General features: G+C 44.5%; 1 protein-coding gene across 1 annotated transcript in view; it reads right to left on the bottom strand.

Annotated features, from left to right (window-relative positions):
• Rbcn-3B (WD repeat-containing protein Rbcn-3B) overlaps nt 1-16,437 on the bottom strand; it is a 192,011-nt gene that overhangs the window by 22,340 nt on the left and 153,234 nt on the right. The window contains exons 27-30 of the mRNA XM_075693751.1: nt 15,370-15,556; nt 8,867-9,137; nt 6,858-6,940; nt 4,731-4,830 (exon numbers count right to left, since the gene is read on the bottom strand). Coding sequence (XP_075549866.1) covers nt 4,731-4,830; nt 6,858-6,940; nt 8,867-9,137; nt 15,370-15,556 — 641 coding nt within the window. The remainder of the gene's footprint in view (nt 1-4,730; nt 4,831-6,857; nt 6,941-8,866; nt 9,138-15,369; nt 15,557-16,437) is intronic.

Raw genomic sequence — 16,437 nt, 5'->3', positions numbered from 1 at the left:
TTATGCATTGCCAACTGGAAGGAGAATCAATGCAAGCGTTTCTCGTTGAAATACGGTGCACAGCAGACAACTGAAATTTTGGGAATACGCTAAACCAAATGTTGAGGGGTCGGATTATTTGTGGCGTGTGCTCAGCTAACCTATGCAAAGAGTTACTCGCGAAGGAAAGGTTAAATCAAGACAAAGCCGAAGCAGTGGCCATTTCAGCAGAAACAGCTGACAACAATGCAAAAGATAGGAGTTTAATACTGGCCACAATCAGCAAAATGCAAGCCCTTGATCGTTCAGTATCTCGAGATAGTCATAACTGAGGCACGTCACAAATGTGTGAACGACGCGGAAGCACTAAGCCCGACAATGACGCCTACTGATGGGCTAACTCATGTTGTTTTCGTTGTGAGCGGTGAGGGCACCTGGCAAAGATATGCTACAGCAAGCCAGCAGAAGCTGCGAAGTGGCCGGTGAGTGTAAAGACACTGACAGTCCAAACTATGTCGAACAATGATAATAGTGACGAAGCTGATGGAACGCACCTCTGGACGTTAATTTTCCAAAGAAAAATTAAGCAACAATTATGATACTCCCTAATGCGAAATCTGAGGGCAGCTGTATACGTCTTTTCATTTTGCGATATACTGGTTGATGTGGATAATCTATCTTGTACGGGACGTTCGAAACAAAACGGAGAGTGGCGCGACTCCCTTGCTAATCAGGAGATGGCGAGAGGCAGTGCGTGGTTGACACGTGGGCGCGATTCACAGCAGCCACCGAGGACAATCCCTGCTCATATAGCACTTTGTTTCCATAGAGACGATGCGTGTTACTCCGGCACCATCTCATGGCCATCGTCGCCGCAAAGCCCCTCACGTGCGGCACTATGTTTTTCTTCTCACGCTTTTGTCATACCCTCTTCCTCCGCGTTCCTCGTTGTGCTCACAGCTTTTTCATCCCCTGCTGCGCTCCGTGTTCACTCTCATCTTTCGCTGTGCTTGCAGGATGCTGACGTCGCCACTCGCCGCAGGAATGGGCACTGTATAGCCCAGGAATGCGCTGTAAAAACAGACTGTAAAAAACCATTGATACGCCGCACATTCCATTAGGGAGACGTGCATGCCCATGGAAGTGGACACGGGACCTTCGCCTGTATCATATCATGGGATGCTTACAACTGACACTGCACATAGTGGCCTAGCTTGAATGGGCCACAAATGGTTGCCGTGCTATGCCGGAAAATTGTTGCCTGCGCTGGGTGAGCTTGAACTGTCGGTGTGGTATGAAAATGTGTCTGTTGCATGAAAGCGTATTGTGTTTGACTGTTCAGGACCAAGCCCCTGTGGATGCGATCAGATTACTCTGATTGGCAAGACAGGTGTGCCAATTAGACAGCTGACTGCATCGAATTTTACTGCAGAAATCAGGCCAATCAATCCCATGGTGAACAGACTGCTCGCCAAATATGAGGATGTGCTTTCGTAGAGCTGGGATTCACCAAAGGTCCTCCCACCAGCCAGAAGCTGAAGGAGACAGCGACACCAAAATTCTGTAAGCCAGATTCCTTCCTCACCACAGCGGTGGCTTAGCGGTAGAGCATCCACCTCATATGCAAAAGGTACCGAGTTTAAACCTTGGTGCCGGTGGAAACCTACTGGTTTTTCTTGATGGGCAGAAATGTTCCCTGGCTTAGTACTTGGCTCTCGTGGGGGTTCACATCATGAAAGGGGGGCCAATAGAAATTTCCCGAGTTATCTCTGGGCACCTCTTGTTCAACCACCGACAGGCCTTTTTGAAGAGCACCCACAGTGACCGTAGATAGCAAGCACTCCCGCCGGATACCTACCGTTAAAATAGGTACAAGCGTGCTCCCGGCCTGGTGCTCAGCCATTACAGCACCTCAGCACTTGGCAAGGAGTGTTTGTCCCCAACCCGAAGGCCTCCCCACCTCAATGGTGCATTTGGGGTGCCACATAAGAAATTGTTGCCGTGGGAATGGCCCAAACCACCTTTCTTAAATGCGTGTGTGAGCTCACGAGAGTTTCGATGGGAATTTAGGGTGCAAGCTCCTTTCCCAAGCATATCATCCCTGAAGAAAGCTGAACACCAGGCGGGGGTACACTTGTGCCCATTTGAACCAGTGGGTGCCCGGAGACGGTGGACATCGAACCCACAACCTCCCACAGCAGAGGTGGGCGTTCTACAACTAGGCCATGGCTGCAGTCCTTACGCATTCCATGATAAGGTATCATGCGAAACTGATCGGTTAGTGTCACTTGGTGCGCTATAACAGACTTCTGTTTGGTTATAGCCTCTGCACTGGCAATTTTTCAAAGAAAGATGGATGCAATACTTGGCAGGCTACCAGGCATCCAAGCCTATCTTGATGATGTGCTAATGGCAGAGGGTAGCAGTGATGCAGGAGAGCGGAGAGGTTGTGGGTTCGATTCCCACTGCCTCCGGGTTCTAGAACATTCAAGAGACCATGGCTTTAAAGTTAGGGCTGAAAAGTGAAATTTTTGACAACCTTCAGTCACGTTACCTTGGGCATTGCATAGGTCAAGAAGGCCTACACCTCACTGAAAGGAATGTAATGCCGTCATGCAAGCCCCACATCCGGAAAATGTCAGTGAGTTGCGTTCGTTCTTAGGCATGCTCATGTACTACGCACGGTTTCTGCTGAACGTTTCCTGTGCTCTTTCCTTTGTATTGGCCAACAGAAAAAAAGAACGCACCGAGAATGGCTGCTGCCGCAGCAGATGGCATGTGAAAAACTAGACAAAGCTTGAAAAATTCAAAACTTTTTATTCATTTTGACCCTAACAAGGACGTCAAGCTTTACTTGTGATGCATCTCAGTAACGTGTGGGCACAGCTCCGTTTCACTCGGAGGGAAACTAGAACAGACCAAATGGATTCTGCTCCCAGAACACTAACGAAAGCCAAACAAAACTACTTGCATCTGGAGCAAGAAGCATTAACGCTAATTTTTGGTGTCTCTCGTTTCCGTGACTGTATTCTAGGTCGGCAGTTTACCCTGGTCACTGGCCTTCAACTCTTGCTGGGACTGCTGAGGCCTGATTGCCGGACACCTCTTGTGGCTGCTGCCCGCATTCAATGGTGGGCACCTTTTCTGGGTGGCAATCAGTACAAGCTACAGTGTATGCCAGGGAAACAGCTACTGACAGCAAACGCCCTCAGCACGCTCCGCACACATATGACAGAACCAGTGATGGAACATATGCCGCCCGAATACTCTTTCTGTTGGAATCCCTAGAAGAAGGTATAGTATTGACCCATGAATTACAGAAGAAATAAATGAATTACCACCAAGGACCTGGTGTTTTAGCCGCCGTCATGTGCTGCATCTTGCATGGGCAGCCCCGAACGGCCAAATGAATGGAACGGGCGTTGTTACCTTTTTTTGATCACAAGCTAGAACTATCGTGGGCCCATCGGCTAGTCTACTGAGGAAGCCAAGTCATGATACCATCCAAGGTGCAAGGAAGAATGTTGCAGCTGCTACATGAAACACACCAGTACTTTTTGTCAATGAAATCGGTGGCGCGGTCTTTGTTCTGGTGGCCAGGACTGGCCAGGAAAGTAGAGCAACTGTCGGCGTAATGCAGATACTGCGTGCAGAACGTGCCCTTGCTGGCAGCCGCCCCACTAGTAAGTAGGCCTAATACAGCTGACAGGTGGTCTTCTATCCACACTGATTTTGCAGGACCGCTAGCAGGCCAGATGGTACTGGCGGTGGTCGATGCACACACAAAGTGCGTTGAAGCAGTCCCACGAAGCATGTGAGCACAGCTTATACTATTTGCTGTATGTAAAGCATGTTCTGCCGTTTTGGTGTGCCGTGTACAATAGTGCCTGATAATGGCACACAATGTAGAAGTTTGCCATGTTCGCAGCAAGAAGCAATGTTGTGCCCCTACATGTATTGTGCCATTCCGCTCCCAATCGAATGGAGCAGCAAAAAGAGCGGCTTGAACCGTGAAGGACAGGTTGCGCAAGATGAGAGAAAGGCAGTTGAAAGATAACCTCATGCGACTGTTGCTTAATTACAGGCGGACCCCAAAATGGGAAGGAAAGTCTCCCTTTGAGTTGCTCCTCGGCTACCAGCTACATTCCCGCTTGGACAGATGCTTGCCTCCCAGAGGCATGGACTTCGACTGGCCCCGATGACTGGGCCATTATGCCAGGCACCAGTGCATACGTGCAGAATTACGGCAACGGTCCAAAATGCACACTGGGGCCTGTACAGTCTACTTTGGGAGCCAGAATGGTGGCAGTGGAAACACCGGCCGGGATAAGGCAGTACCATGCCGACCAAGTTGCTCACCGTCACGAAGCCACATCAGGAACTATCTCTCTGGAAGCCACTGCAAGTGAGCAGTCGGACGGCCGACCGAATCTACAGTAGTGGCCGTCCTCTTGTCCACTAGTACTTGGGTATTTGTGTATGCGCCAGACATTCAGCTTCAGATTAACTGTGAATATGCACTGAACGGGTGTGCATAAGAAGGCCAGGTAGTGGGGAGGGAGGTCACGGCAGTGATGTATCACTCAGCACTCTACGAAAGGCTGGCGAGGGTTTTCAGAGACCAGAAAGTTTGTCAACACAGTCTTGAACCAAGATGATAGAAATGACAAGTGCAACCGTAGTTGTAGTTGGAGGAGTGAATTGCAAGAATGCACAAAAATGAAAAAAGAAAAAAGAAATAATGGACATGCCTGTGACTTGGAGGCCCTCAGTTCATAGATAGTCAGGTTGCCGCTCTTGGCTCCAACAGCGATGCGCCTCGTTGCCCCACAGTAGCTGACGTTGTGGAATCTGCAGAAAATGCAATGCAAATGTCAGACACGTTCTCAGGACGACTGAAAGAGCAGAAGCATGACGCCAACGAAAACCATTGTCTGTCCACTGGTGCAATCATCATTTACAGAAGTGCAATCGTGCCATCAACTGGGACAATGCATCAGTTATTGCCAAAGTAAGAAATTTGATAAACAGGCTACTGCTCGAATCATTCCTGGTACAGTCAACTTCTGCTAACTCAAGCTTGATGGGACTCACAGAATAGATGAAATTATCTGGTGGGTCAAATTATAAGGAGAGGCACAAGAAACGGTCAGCCAAACCACTGCCGTTTTTATGGATTTATAGCAGAAAGCGATGTGCACCCAAACCTAATGCGTACTCAATTTTATAACACAAAATATATAGTAGTATGTTTCTAATTTTGGCAATCAGAAAAAAAAAAACTAGGGAAGTTTTACCTTGACCGATGTAAAATTTATTTAAAATTAATGTTCATTGTCACCGCTCTCAGACAGCACATAATCACTGTCTACGGACCACAACATGTCATTTTCTGTATGGTCCACTGTGTGTTTGATATTCTGCATTTACTGAACCACTCCACAACCATCGCAAACGGGATGATGGCCCACATCTACTAGACTTACCATTTCGCCAGTTCATCCTGTGATGCATGGAAGTTTTCGGAGCATCGGAAGCACCTGACACGACTCTGTTGTCACTAGCTTATCGTGTAAACCAGCATGTTTTCAGTAAGCTTTGGTAATTAAGGCCTGAAAACAATGCGTCATGTTCACCAACCTATGCAAAAACTTATTCTGCCACCATCTTGTGTTTACAATGGTGATGACGCTGTCTTCACCGGTGGACCGCCGCTAAAGCTGCAAATATGGTTTCGCACCAGACTGTAATATGCAGGCGATTTTTGGACAAAGTGGAAACGAGGTGAGTCAGAAACGAGTAAATTTGTTAATTATCAATTGCGAGCCGCTGTTCTCTTTACAAAATCTGATGAAGGCAGGTTGAAATTCGATGTTTTTGACAGAACATAATGTGCCGTTCGTTCACTGTCCCCTAACATCGCTGAAACAGACGCCACGGCCATTGTGATTGTGACTTAGGTCAGGCATGCCTGTGCTGACCAGTGAAGTTCGAATTGTGTGGGAGGGCCGATTTGAGGATCGAAATAATGAAACCGTTGGTTCATAAAAATGTATTGGCGCTGGCTGGAACCCTTGGTTCAGATTGAATTAACCAAAAAATTTAATTACATGAGTTGAATTAACGCAAGGCTTTTAATTTAGCGACAGCTAAATTAAAAAATAGCTTGCATTTGTATATTTGTGCAGAGCCATGCCTCCATAGTTTGCAAGATATCCAGTGGAAGAAAAAGTTAAAAGACGCAGCAGCCATTGTGCAAATATACAGGTGCTGACTGATAATTTGGACAACTCTGCAACATTGCCACAGGCCCCATAGACTTAATGTATGAGGACGATTTTAATTTGAGCCACATCACAGTGAGTCATGTGATAATACAGACTCTTGACTGCACAGGTGCGTGCAAATTTGGTGACTGAATTGAGCAGAAATATGGTGACATTTTGGCTTTGACATGTTGCCCACACTGTTGTCAGCCATGTAGCTGGCACCTCCTTGAAACAGAAAGTAGCAAAGCCTAGTTGATCCGTAGTCGCTGACCCCACCCAAACTGCAAGACAAGCCAAACCAAGCCAGTAAGTTATAAAGACTGCACTTGTAATTTGTCGTGCGAGTTCCACATGTCCAGCACTTGTTAATCCATATGGTAAATTTTAACAGCGACTGTATGTGGCAATAACTCACCGCGACACCATGATTAAATGGATGAAGTGCATGACTATGCCTCTGAGCAAGTTTCGCATTGGGTAATCCATCAAAAACTGTAACCCGGGTGAGTTCACAGGAAAAAAAAAACAAGAAAATGTGGAGAGCAAACTCCACAGACTTTAGGAAGCACGAAGCAAGGTATGCTCAGTACTGTCGACTGGAGGACATACCTGCAAATGGCAGGAAACAGTTCGTTGAGGCCACGCATCTTCAACTGTGTATGATCCAGGCAGTGCAGCACAATCTCCATCACCTGTGCCGAACACAAGCAATGAGAATGTGCCGTTCATGGAGACATGAACACTGTTAAATAATTCAATAATGCATGGCCTGTGCCAACGAGGTGAACAAGATTATCAAAAAACACATGCACACACGCGTGTGAAAGAATGCTGAGTCTGTTAAGTAACTGATATTTAAAAGAAAAACTGAGACAGTTAAACTACACATTTGGAACGCTAGGCATGGAATGAACTAAAGGCATGCACATTTCTGATGAATCAGGCCTTGACTGGTAGCCAAGGATATTTTCAATGTATTGCATGCTGCATAGAGAAGGCAAACAACCCCTCACGTGTACTCTATGGAGTTTTGTAGTTTTCTGCATTATTATAGACTGGGCCCATGGATTAAACAAATAACAATAATAAAATGCTGCAAGAAAATCTTGACAGGTTTTTCTGTAAATGATGATGATGGGCATGAGCTACAATGAACTCTCCAAAAAAAACTTCCAGGGGTTCCCGATTTCAAAAACCCTCCAAATGCTCACGACCACTACAGCTGCTGCTTTCTACATGGACATCAAGGAACACCGCCAAAGGTTATCCAACAAGTATTCAATGAATGACATCTTCAGGTTGCGTGAGCCCCTGAGTCAACACAGATTTCAAATGTTTAAATGCACACTTGTTATTAAAATTAGAATAATGTAATTTTGACTAATCATAGTGTATGCATACATGTGCAGGACAAGTTATTATGTGCACCTTGCTTTGAAACACATTGCTGCTTTTTTTCTACCACTTTCTTAGACTTACGTTTGTTTAATTTGAATAACAGACTTAATTTCTATGCCTTTTGTAACTTGCAGACCCCTCCTGCAACTCAAAGAAGGTTTCTGGGGTTCTGCCATTGGATCTAACAACTATATGAATAAGCTGATTGATACATTAAATTGACTGGTATGCTCCTTCCCATAGAATCTTCTGCCCAGCAGTTCAATCAATACTTCTTGCCATTTGCTACAGCACCCATTGCACTAAAGCATGGGATTTTTTGTGGAATATCGCAGTAATTTCACTGTTTGGCTTCAGATGTTTACAGCGGAGCTGTTCACCTGTGCTCTTTTTCTGTGGCTATTTCGGGACAAGGACAGTGGGGAAATTTTTCAAATTTTGTGAGACCATAATCCCTTAGTGCAGTCAAACCTTTATATAACAATGATGCATATAACAAATAGGATATAACGAAATAAATTTAACTTTGTGTGTTTTTTTTTTTTGCCAATGCTAGCATGTCACAAATATATGCTTACAACAAAGATAGAAGATAAGGAAGGCATTTTTATGTCGGATGTGACTTTGCTGTAATGAAGTTTGACTATGCTGATACTTGTTACTGACAGCTGAATGGGTTGGTAAATTCATTGCAGAAAAAGAAAAGAAAAAGCGAAGCACGGAAATGAGGATGCAAATACAAAAGATACTTAACAATGCAAGGAAGCTTTAACTTGGGACCAATTCCAATTTCCCCTTTCCAGTAAACGTGAAATGCAGGAATGCACTTTCCAGACAACCACTGAACATTCCTGAATAAAATGCATTGCATTTAGAAGAGAAAGGTGAATATTACTGACTCTAGGAAGCCGAGTTTTGATCTAAGGCTTCACAGTTCTTATAAAAACTTTCAAAAAACAGAAAGTTGAAGTAAATGAAGCACGAAACATTCAAATGCAAAAAAAAAAAGGGTATGCACAGCCTGATATCAAAGATCAAGTCTCTACAGTTAGAAGCCCAACTTTTTCTTTCACGTGCAACAAACCTCAGCAGCTCGGTGCAGTAGATGCTGAGTAAAACAATACGTCCAATCCAATTGATGTATTTAGACAAGAGCTCGCAAGGTAAAGCTTCCTCCGAAGTCCTCGTTAGCCCTAATCCATCGCGTCCCACCAGCTTGCCTCAACGAGCAGGTCGGCCACCTCCGCCTGCATCTTGTCGATGAGCAGCTCCACGATGCGCAATATCTCGGGCCGCGCACGGCTCAGCACCGTCTGGTGCAGCGAGATGTTGAGCGACTGTGCATTCTGAGCGAGCGTGTTGTAGCGGTGCACCTCGCGGGCCAGCGTCGTGATGAACGTTGGCGGACGCGCCGTCGCAATGAGGGACAGCGCGTGCCGCGCTGTGCGGCACGAATCTGCCGCCGGTGTCAGCGGCAGCCCGTACGACATGCTGCGCAAAAACAGGCAAAAGCAGCAGCACTTCTAAGATGGAGGCTTGGGCAGAAATTACTGGAAGGAAATGACGGGAACCGGCTGCTTTACTCCTAAAGACGAGCCAAGCTCGTCGAGCGTGTACTTGCAAAAAAAGAAACGAGGAGTCCAACTCGTCCGGTGCTGATTATAGTTTTTCCTGCAGCCCACGAGACGGTTTGAGCTCCTCCATTTCTCTGTGCTTGTTGCAGACGACACCAGGGGTGCGATCGGAGATGGTTGTTCGGCGCATTCGTTCGGTTACCGGCGCGCGCGATTGGCCTACTCCGCGCCGACATCGCCAGCCGCGGGGCGCCGCCCCCTTTTTGGTGACGTCAAAATGACGACACGCTCTTGTCAATCATCCGCCCACCGAGCATTTCGTCCGAACGCGACAGGAGTTGAGAAGTTTGGAGCGATCATACGGCTTCGCATGGCGCGTCTGGTGGATTGGATTGGATCCAACAGGCGGCCTTTTTGGCTGCGGTATGGCACGTTTGAATCCAATTCATAGTTTAATTCTAGAAAACGGCGCTTCCGTTGGAAACTTTGGTTGTTGCGCTGGCGTTTCTAGAGGAAGGAGGAGAGCCGGTGGCGGTGCGAAACGCGTTTGAAGAAATGGCAGAAAGTGAATTCCGGCGTCGGTTTTGTTTCTCGAAACAAATAATTCGTTGGTTGTACAGAGAAATCGACAACATCATCGGTGCCAGCGAGCCACTGGGATGTTGTCGCTGCCTCTTGAAAAGTGCGCCACTCTTCCCGTCTTTTTTTTTTTTGCTTCTCGCTCTGCGCGACACCACCTAGGGACGACGCAAAGAACCTAATAGTTATAAATTGCAGTAGTCACACGTACTACTATTTGAAAATGTGTTTGGGCTTGAGAAGAAAAACTACATTTTTTTAGATAAAGATTTCATTCAATTGGAAGACGAGAAATATTTGGCTTTGTAGTATACTGTTTGCAAGCAGACGACAAACGACGGAGGTAAACTTCCGGGGAGGTCATCGCTTCCTGATTGGCTGCTCTCTCCGCCCCGCTGTCACAAATTTTACATACTGCAACTTTGTGACATTGCAGCAACTGAACAGAACGCGTATCGAACAAAATATCTCCGATCGCGCCCCAGATGGTGCAAGTAGCCTGTTTGAAGTAGTCTTCAAAAGTGAAGTTGTGAACAGAGGCACTTTGCAGCATAGCTGTTGGTGTGACTAGAAGTGCTGAAATACGTTGCCTGCCTGTTATCACAGTTTTTTTTTTTTAAATAGCTCGCTTGTAAAGTTTCTATTTTGATGAAATGTGGAGACTGTTAAGGGTGACATACAGGCAAATTTTGAACTGTGCATTTCAATTAGGGGTTAAATAAACATTGCTACACCTTCGTTTTCGGCTTGTTTAGAGGCGTTATACAAAGCAGTTCAAATGTTTATCTGCTTCCCTTGGAGGACCAAAATGGCAGAGATTTTATATTTTGAGGAAATGAACTTTGGCTTAATTATGACCATCTGGCTTGTTTCTTTAATGTGCACCTTACTCTAAGCATGCGAAGCTTTTCTGCATTTTGAATTTGTTCATTCCAATTGTTTCAATTGAAATTTGGTTGCCACAGAGGGAATTGAACCTGCAACCTCGCTCTCGGCAGCGGAATGCCATAGCCGCCGAGTAATAGTGTCCTATGTAAACCAACGTAGCCCAATTTAGGACTTGTACTGGCCTTGCATGCTATGCTGCTGGTGTTTCTGAGACTCGGAATTAATTACTTCAATCCACCAATCCGATGCGCGGTGCAACAAAACTGGACTAGATCATGGTGGCAACCAATACGATGAGTAATCAGTGATTGCCTTTAACTATAGTGGATCCCACCATAACGAACATTGTGATTGTAAAGAATGCGCTTGCTGTATCCGAGAGTTGATAAATGAGTGATCATCAGAGAAAAAGGCAAGAAATGCCAAAACATTTTGTTGAAGAAGTCATTATGAGGAGTTTTGTTTCTTCAACATGGGCCCTAGAAACATGGTTTCTGTGAAGTAACAGCTATAATCACGAAACTCGGCTAGCTTGCCATGAACCCTGTCAAGATGTAATGAATATGTGCATAAAACAAATATCAGATCTAACAAAGGTACGTTCTTGCGTAACGTGGCATTGTTAAAACAAGATTTCACTGCATTAATTTTAGCAGAATGAAACAAGGAATAATGAATGATAGCTTAAATAAAAAGAATAGTAAATGCTTACACTGCCCTGCTGAAAGGAAAAAGCAAGAGAAGTAGACAAGCTTTTCACATCATAAGCATGATGCACACAAATGTAACATGCACAATACTTACATGCTGATTAGTGATGCAAAACTATCAGTAAGTTTACCTGCTACCTATAGTATTGACAGTTCTCTTAAACATAAAAAAAATTATGAGGTTTTACATGCTAAAACCACTTTCTGATTATGAGGCACGCCATAGTGGAGGACTCCGGAAATTTCAACCTCCTGGGGTTCTTTAACATACACCTAAATCTAAGTACACGGGTGTTTTTTTGCATTTTGTCCCTATCGAAATGTGACCGTCGTGGTTGGGATTCGATGCCGCAGCCTCGTGCTTAGCAGCCAAACACCATAGCCATTAAGCAACCCCGGCAGGTAATTTTCTTAAACTATATAGAATAAAAAGAACTCTCAATAGTATACTATCCATAACACTATTGATAACGTCACAATATTTTGCTACAAAACTATGATAGCACTATTGATAATACCACAATATTTCCCTATGGAACTATCGATAGTACTGCAATAGCTTGCTACAGTAGAACCCTGTTGATACATTATTCAAGAGACCATGGAAAAAAAAAGTTTAGCAGCCGGGAAAACTTAACAGTGAAGAAGGATGCAAATCGCTACAGTAATGTCAGAAACAGCTCTGAATGGCCGCCAGTACAGTTATTAGACATCTTGGTGCTCATACTGTGAATGGGGACGGTGCATACATGCACGTATAATTAGGGGACACGTAGTCTGTGAAGGAGTCCCCTTTCAACACTTCATATGTTTCACCGCAATACTTTGCATGTGCTTCACCGCGCAGCACGGCTTTATTGTAGCGCAACGGGAGAGCATCGCACATGTAATGCAAACACGTGGGATTGTTCCCCACGTTCGGCAAGTTGTTTTTTCATCCACTTTTCCATTAACTTATAATTTCTTTATTTCAATTAGTAAGTACAAGTCATTTCCCCTGAGTTGTCCTTGGTGTCTTTGTCTGTTAGCTTGTTATGATTAATAAATGTTGGGCCCCTTGGTTAACTGTTCTCGTTTGTGCAGCTTTAGTCGCTTATAGTAAATTCTGTCACTTGTTGCAATGTACTGGTCAATTGTAGCAATGTATACAGTGATTGCCTTCGTAGCAATGCTGCGAGCAAATTTTCCCCTGCACCGTAAATTTACGTGACAGCAGTATTCAAATGCAATGTGCGGGGACATAACAGAATCACAGTGTATCAAGCGGGAATATAATATGTGGGAGTCAATGGGACCTAAGTCAGGGCAGCGAAAATGCCACGTAGCAGCCAGGAAAACACAAAAGCAAGGAACGTATCAACAGTTTTTTTTATATTGAGCATGCAATCAATAGCTTTGCAATTTTTAGCTTGTGATGCTACCAGAAACTTTGCTATAACTGACCGTCATTAACAGTTGGGAATTGGGAAACATCACCAAGTTTATGTTAAGTGTTTACTTAAAGTATGTTGTGAAATTTTACATTATTAATAGAGCATTATCAATAGTACTATCAATAGTGTGCTGACGATAATACTATGAATAGTTTAATAACGACTAAACTAAAATTAAATTATGGGGTTTTACGTGTCAAAACCACTTTCTGATTATGAGGCACGCCATAGTGGAGGACTCCAGAAATTTCGACCACCTGGGGTTCTTTAACGTGCACCCAAGTCTAAGTACATGGGTGTTTTCGCATTTCGCCCCCAACGAAATGCGGCCGCCATGGCCAGGATTCAATCCCACGACCTCGTGCTCAGTAGCCTAACACCATAGCCAAATGACTAAACTGGTGATAATACTTCACTAGAGTAGAAATTTGGGCTAGTTGATTATTTTTTCTTCTATATTCGTCCCTCGTTTTGCATGCTGTTACTTGACAATCTTGACAATGATCGTACTACCGATATTTTTGCATCACTACCACTGATGCATAAGTTAGCAAAATGCTAACAGCTTTGTCTCTCAATGGTCTTGAGCAGACACTACAGCACAATTTCAGAAAAGGATTATTTGCCTCTTAAACAGAGGTACAACATTAACACTATATGAAAGTGCGAGTATTTGAGTTAAAGGTTCAAGTCCAGTACACTTGTTGATGGAGTCCTATTTAATTCTTGTTATGCCTAATATTGAGATAACTTGAACTGCTCAGTAGCTAAGTTTACCAGAGCAGCCTCAACACTGCTGTGATGAGAATCTCAGGTATCACAGCACACTCCAATGCCAGCACAATGTCCATGCAAGTTCGATCACGACGTCCTTCTTAGTGCAGAGACTTTTGATGCGCTCTGCAGTGTCAGTGCTGCTGTAACACACGGCATTTGAGTGTGGACTTTCTGGTCTGTTGCATTGTGTATAGCTAGTCACTGCCAAGCAGAGATAAAAAAAAGGAAAAAAAAAAAGAAACAGAATCGGCACACTTCAGTGATTTCTCTAGCTCAGAACTCGTTTTCCGTGACAACATCATTCCCTCACAGCTGACACCGCCGTGTTCTCAAGGAAAACTTCTCTGCCTGTAACAGTCACCTCGTCTTTTGATTGTTACCACAGAACTCAGTTTGTCCCAAGGACGCATGCCGGACTGACCATCGCAGTACTCTTTGTCTCTCAAAGTTAACACTTCGGCCCTCTTTCCTTTTGAAAAAGGCTATGCCTGGCACTCCCTAGCAATTACTTTGTCAACACCTCATAACTACTTTAGGTATGCCCATTTCCCAAGAACAATAATTGTTTGGAATGCCTTTTCTGAACAAATCGCAACACAGTATTCATTGTCACATTTTTAAATGCATCATCATTCGTGACACTGTTTAGAGATGTATAGATATTTATACTCTTTTTTCTCATGTTGTACTTGAGCAACAGCAACATTTTTTTGTACAGCTACAGCAATGTGCTCTGTAATATTCATTTTTTGTTAGTTTTGTATATTTACCACCTGCAGAAATCTTGCACAAGATTGCAGTATCTATAAATAAAATATAAAAATAAGGTTAATGTGAGTAAATGCAAAGGGTCATTGTTAAGGCTGCGCCAAGCAGCCCCATGAAAATTTCCTGCTTTGTGCTTTATACTAAGCGGTGTCTAGTGCCACTACACTTCAAATAACGCAGTCTAAAATTTACGTGCTGTGGTTGGGGCCACGATAAGATTCAAATAATGTAATATTGTTATAATGAGCGGTTACTGTACGTTGTTTACTACCCAGTGAAGAATTGGTAGGGTTGCATTAACCACATTGTGTCCCCATGGAAAGGTCACCACAGCAACACGAAGACAAACCTGCGACATCACAAATTTGGAACCATCGTGTTTTTTTAACATTACCTACAGAGAAATGTAGTGCCACCGTCTATGCATTTCTCAACAGGCACTGCTAGGAAACTCATGCCCGTCATGGAAATGCTGGGAATGTGAACGTGTTCAGCTTGTTTCGAATATGGCTAGGCTTTAAACATTGCCATAGTTGCACAAATGAAGCTAATCACTATAAAACATTTCAGTTTGCCCAGTGAAAGGATGACGAATATAGAATTAAAACTGACTTGTGCTGATTGCAGACCTTGTCTTTTTTCCAATACTACCGACCTTCCAGTACTTTTTAAGCAGAAGTTCTTACACTTTAATAAAAAGTGTTCTTGCATAATAATACAGAAAAAAATAAAAAAGAGAATTTCATGTGTTGTCTTGGAAGATCAATCATTGTGACAGAAAGAATGCGCGCACACGTGCGCGCACCCACACAAACACACACACACACAAACAAACAAAACACCACAGTGCCAGTTTTCTCTCTGGGTAATTATAAAGAACTCTATGCTGGGAACCATGTGGAGAGCCCCGAACTTGGCTCCAAAAGGCAAGCTAAAGAAGCATGAAACATAACAAACACTGACTCCAAGTGACAGGAGTGGGGAAGGCACCAACCTGGGCACGAGCTTGTCCGAATCGCAGCATAGTTCAAGCAGGCCAAGCAGCACACGTGATACGTCCATGTGTGCCTGCCAGACCGTGAAGCCGCGGCCAATCAGGTCGATGGCCGCTCGGCGTAGCGATGTGTGTGCAGGCAGAGCCGGAGACGCGGGCGTCAGCAGCAGGTACGCCAGCGCCTGGCCTGCGGCCACACGCAGCAAATTAGCTCACTGCCGGCCTCAGTCCGGCTTGGACCAGCCATTTTGTACTGAACCATGGTCGCACATAAAAGTTTACAAATGGCAACTACAGCTGGCATTTATAGTACTTTAATTTCTTGCTTCTATCACCCTCTCTCCATTTTTAATGTGTGAACATTCTCTGGCCAGCTCCCTAGCCCCATCACACGAAAAGTGTAATGCCTTGTTTCTGCACAAAAATGCGTAATTTGCAATGTTAAGACATTTACTTGTTATGATAGTGTAAATGTAGATGATTGGAAGCTTCTAAGTAATAAAAAACAATTTAAAGCAAGAAAATAAAATAAATAGAGAATACCCATAGAGATACATAGGGCTCCTTAGAAAATGAAGGGGGAAGCATATATAAGGCTGGACCAACTTGAAATCTGAGGGTGGGCCAAGTTAAGTTTGGGTGCAGCCCAATTTGAAATTTAGGGGTGGGCCAGCTTAAATTTGGGGGTGGGCCTACTTGAAATTTGGGGTTGACACAATTGAAATGTGCGGTTGAAGCCACTTGAAATTTGGGGGTGGACCTACTAAATTCGGGGCTGGGCCAACTTCAACTTCGGGTGTGGCCGTAGTTGAAATTATGAGGTAGCCCAATGCTCAATTGAGTGCTACTGAACATCCTTCGAGTTATGAAAACCTTGCGGGCAAGCGAGTGAGTTGAGGAGCTGGCAAGTTTTCATAGGGCCTTACTGAGGTGCAGTCAGAAAGCAGTCGCAAGCTTGCGTGGACAAGGAGTGCGCGAATAAGACAGGCTTGCAAGAATGACAGCAAGGGTGACATGGCTCCACGGCAATGCACTCTCCCCTCATGCAACGCCTCCCACGCTACTGCG

This window comes from Dermacentor variabilis, chromosome 5 (genome assembly GCF_050947875.1).
Source record: "Dermacentor variabilis isolate Ectoservices chromosome 5, ASM5094787v1, whole genome shotgun sequence".
NCBI lineage: Eukaryota > Metazoa > Arthropoda > Arachnida > Ixodida > Ixodidae > Dermacentor > Dermacentor variabilis.
The sequence above is the reverse complement of the archived record's forward strand: the minus strand, read 5'-3'. Positions and strand labels throughout refer to the sequence as shown.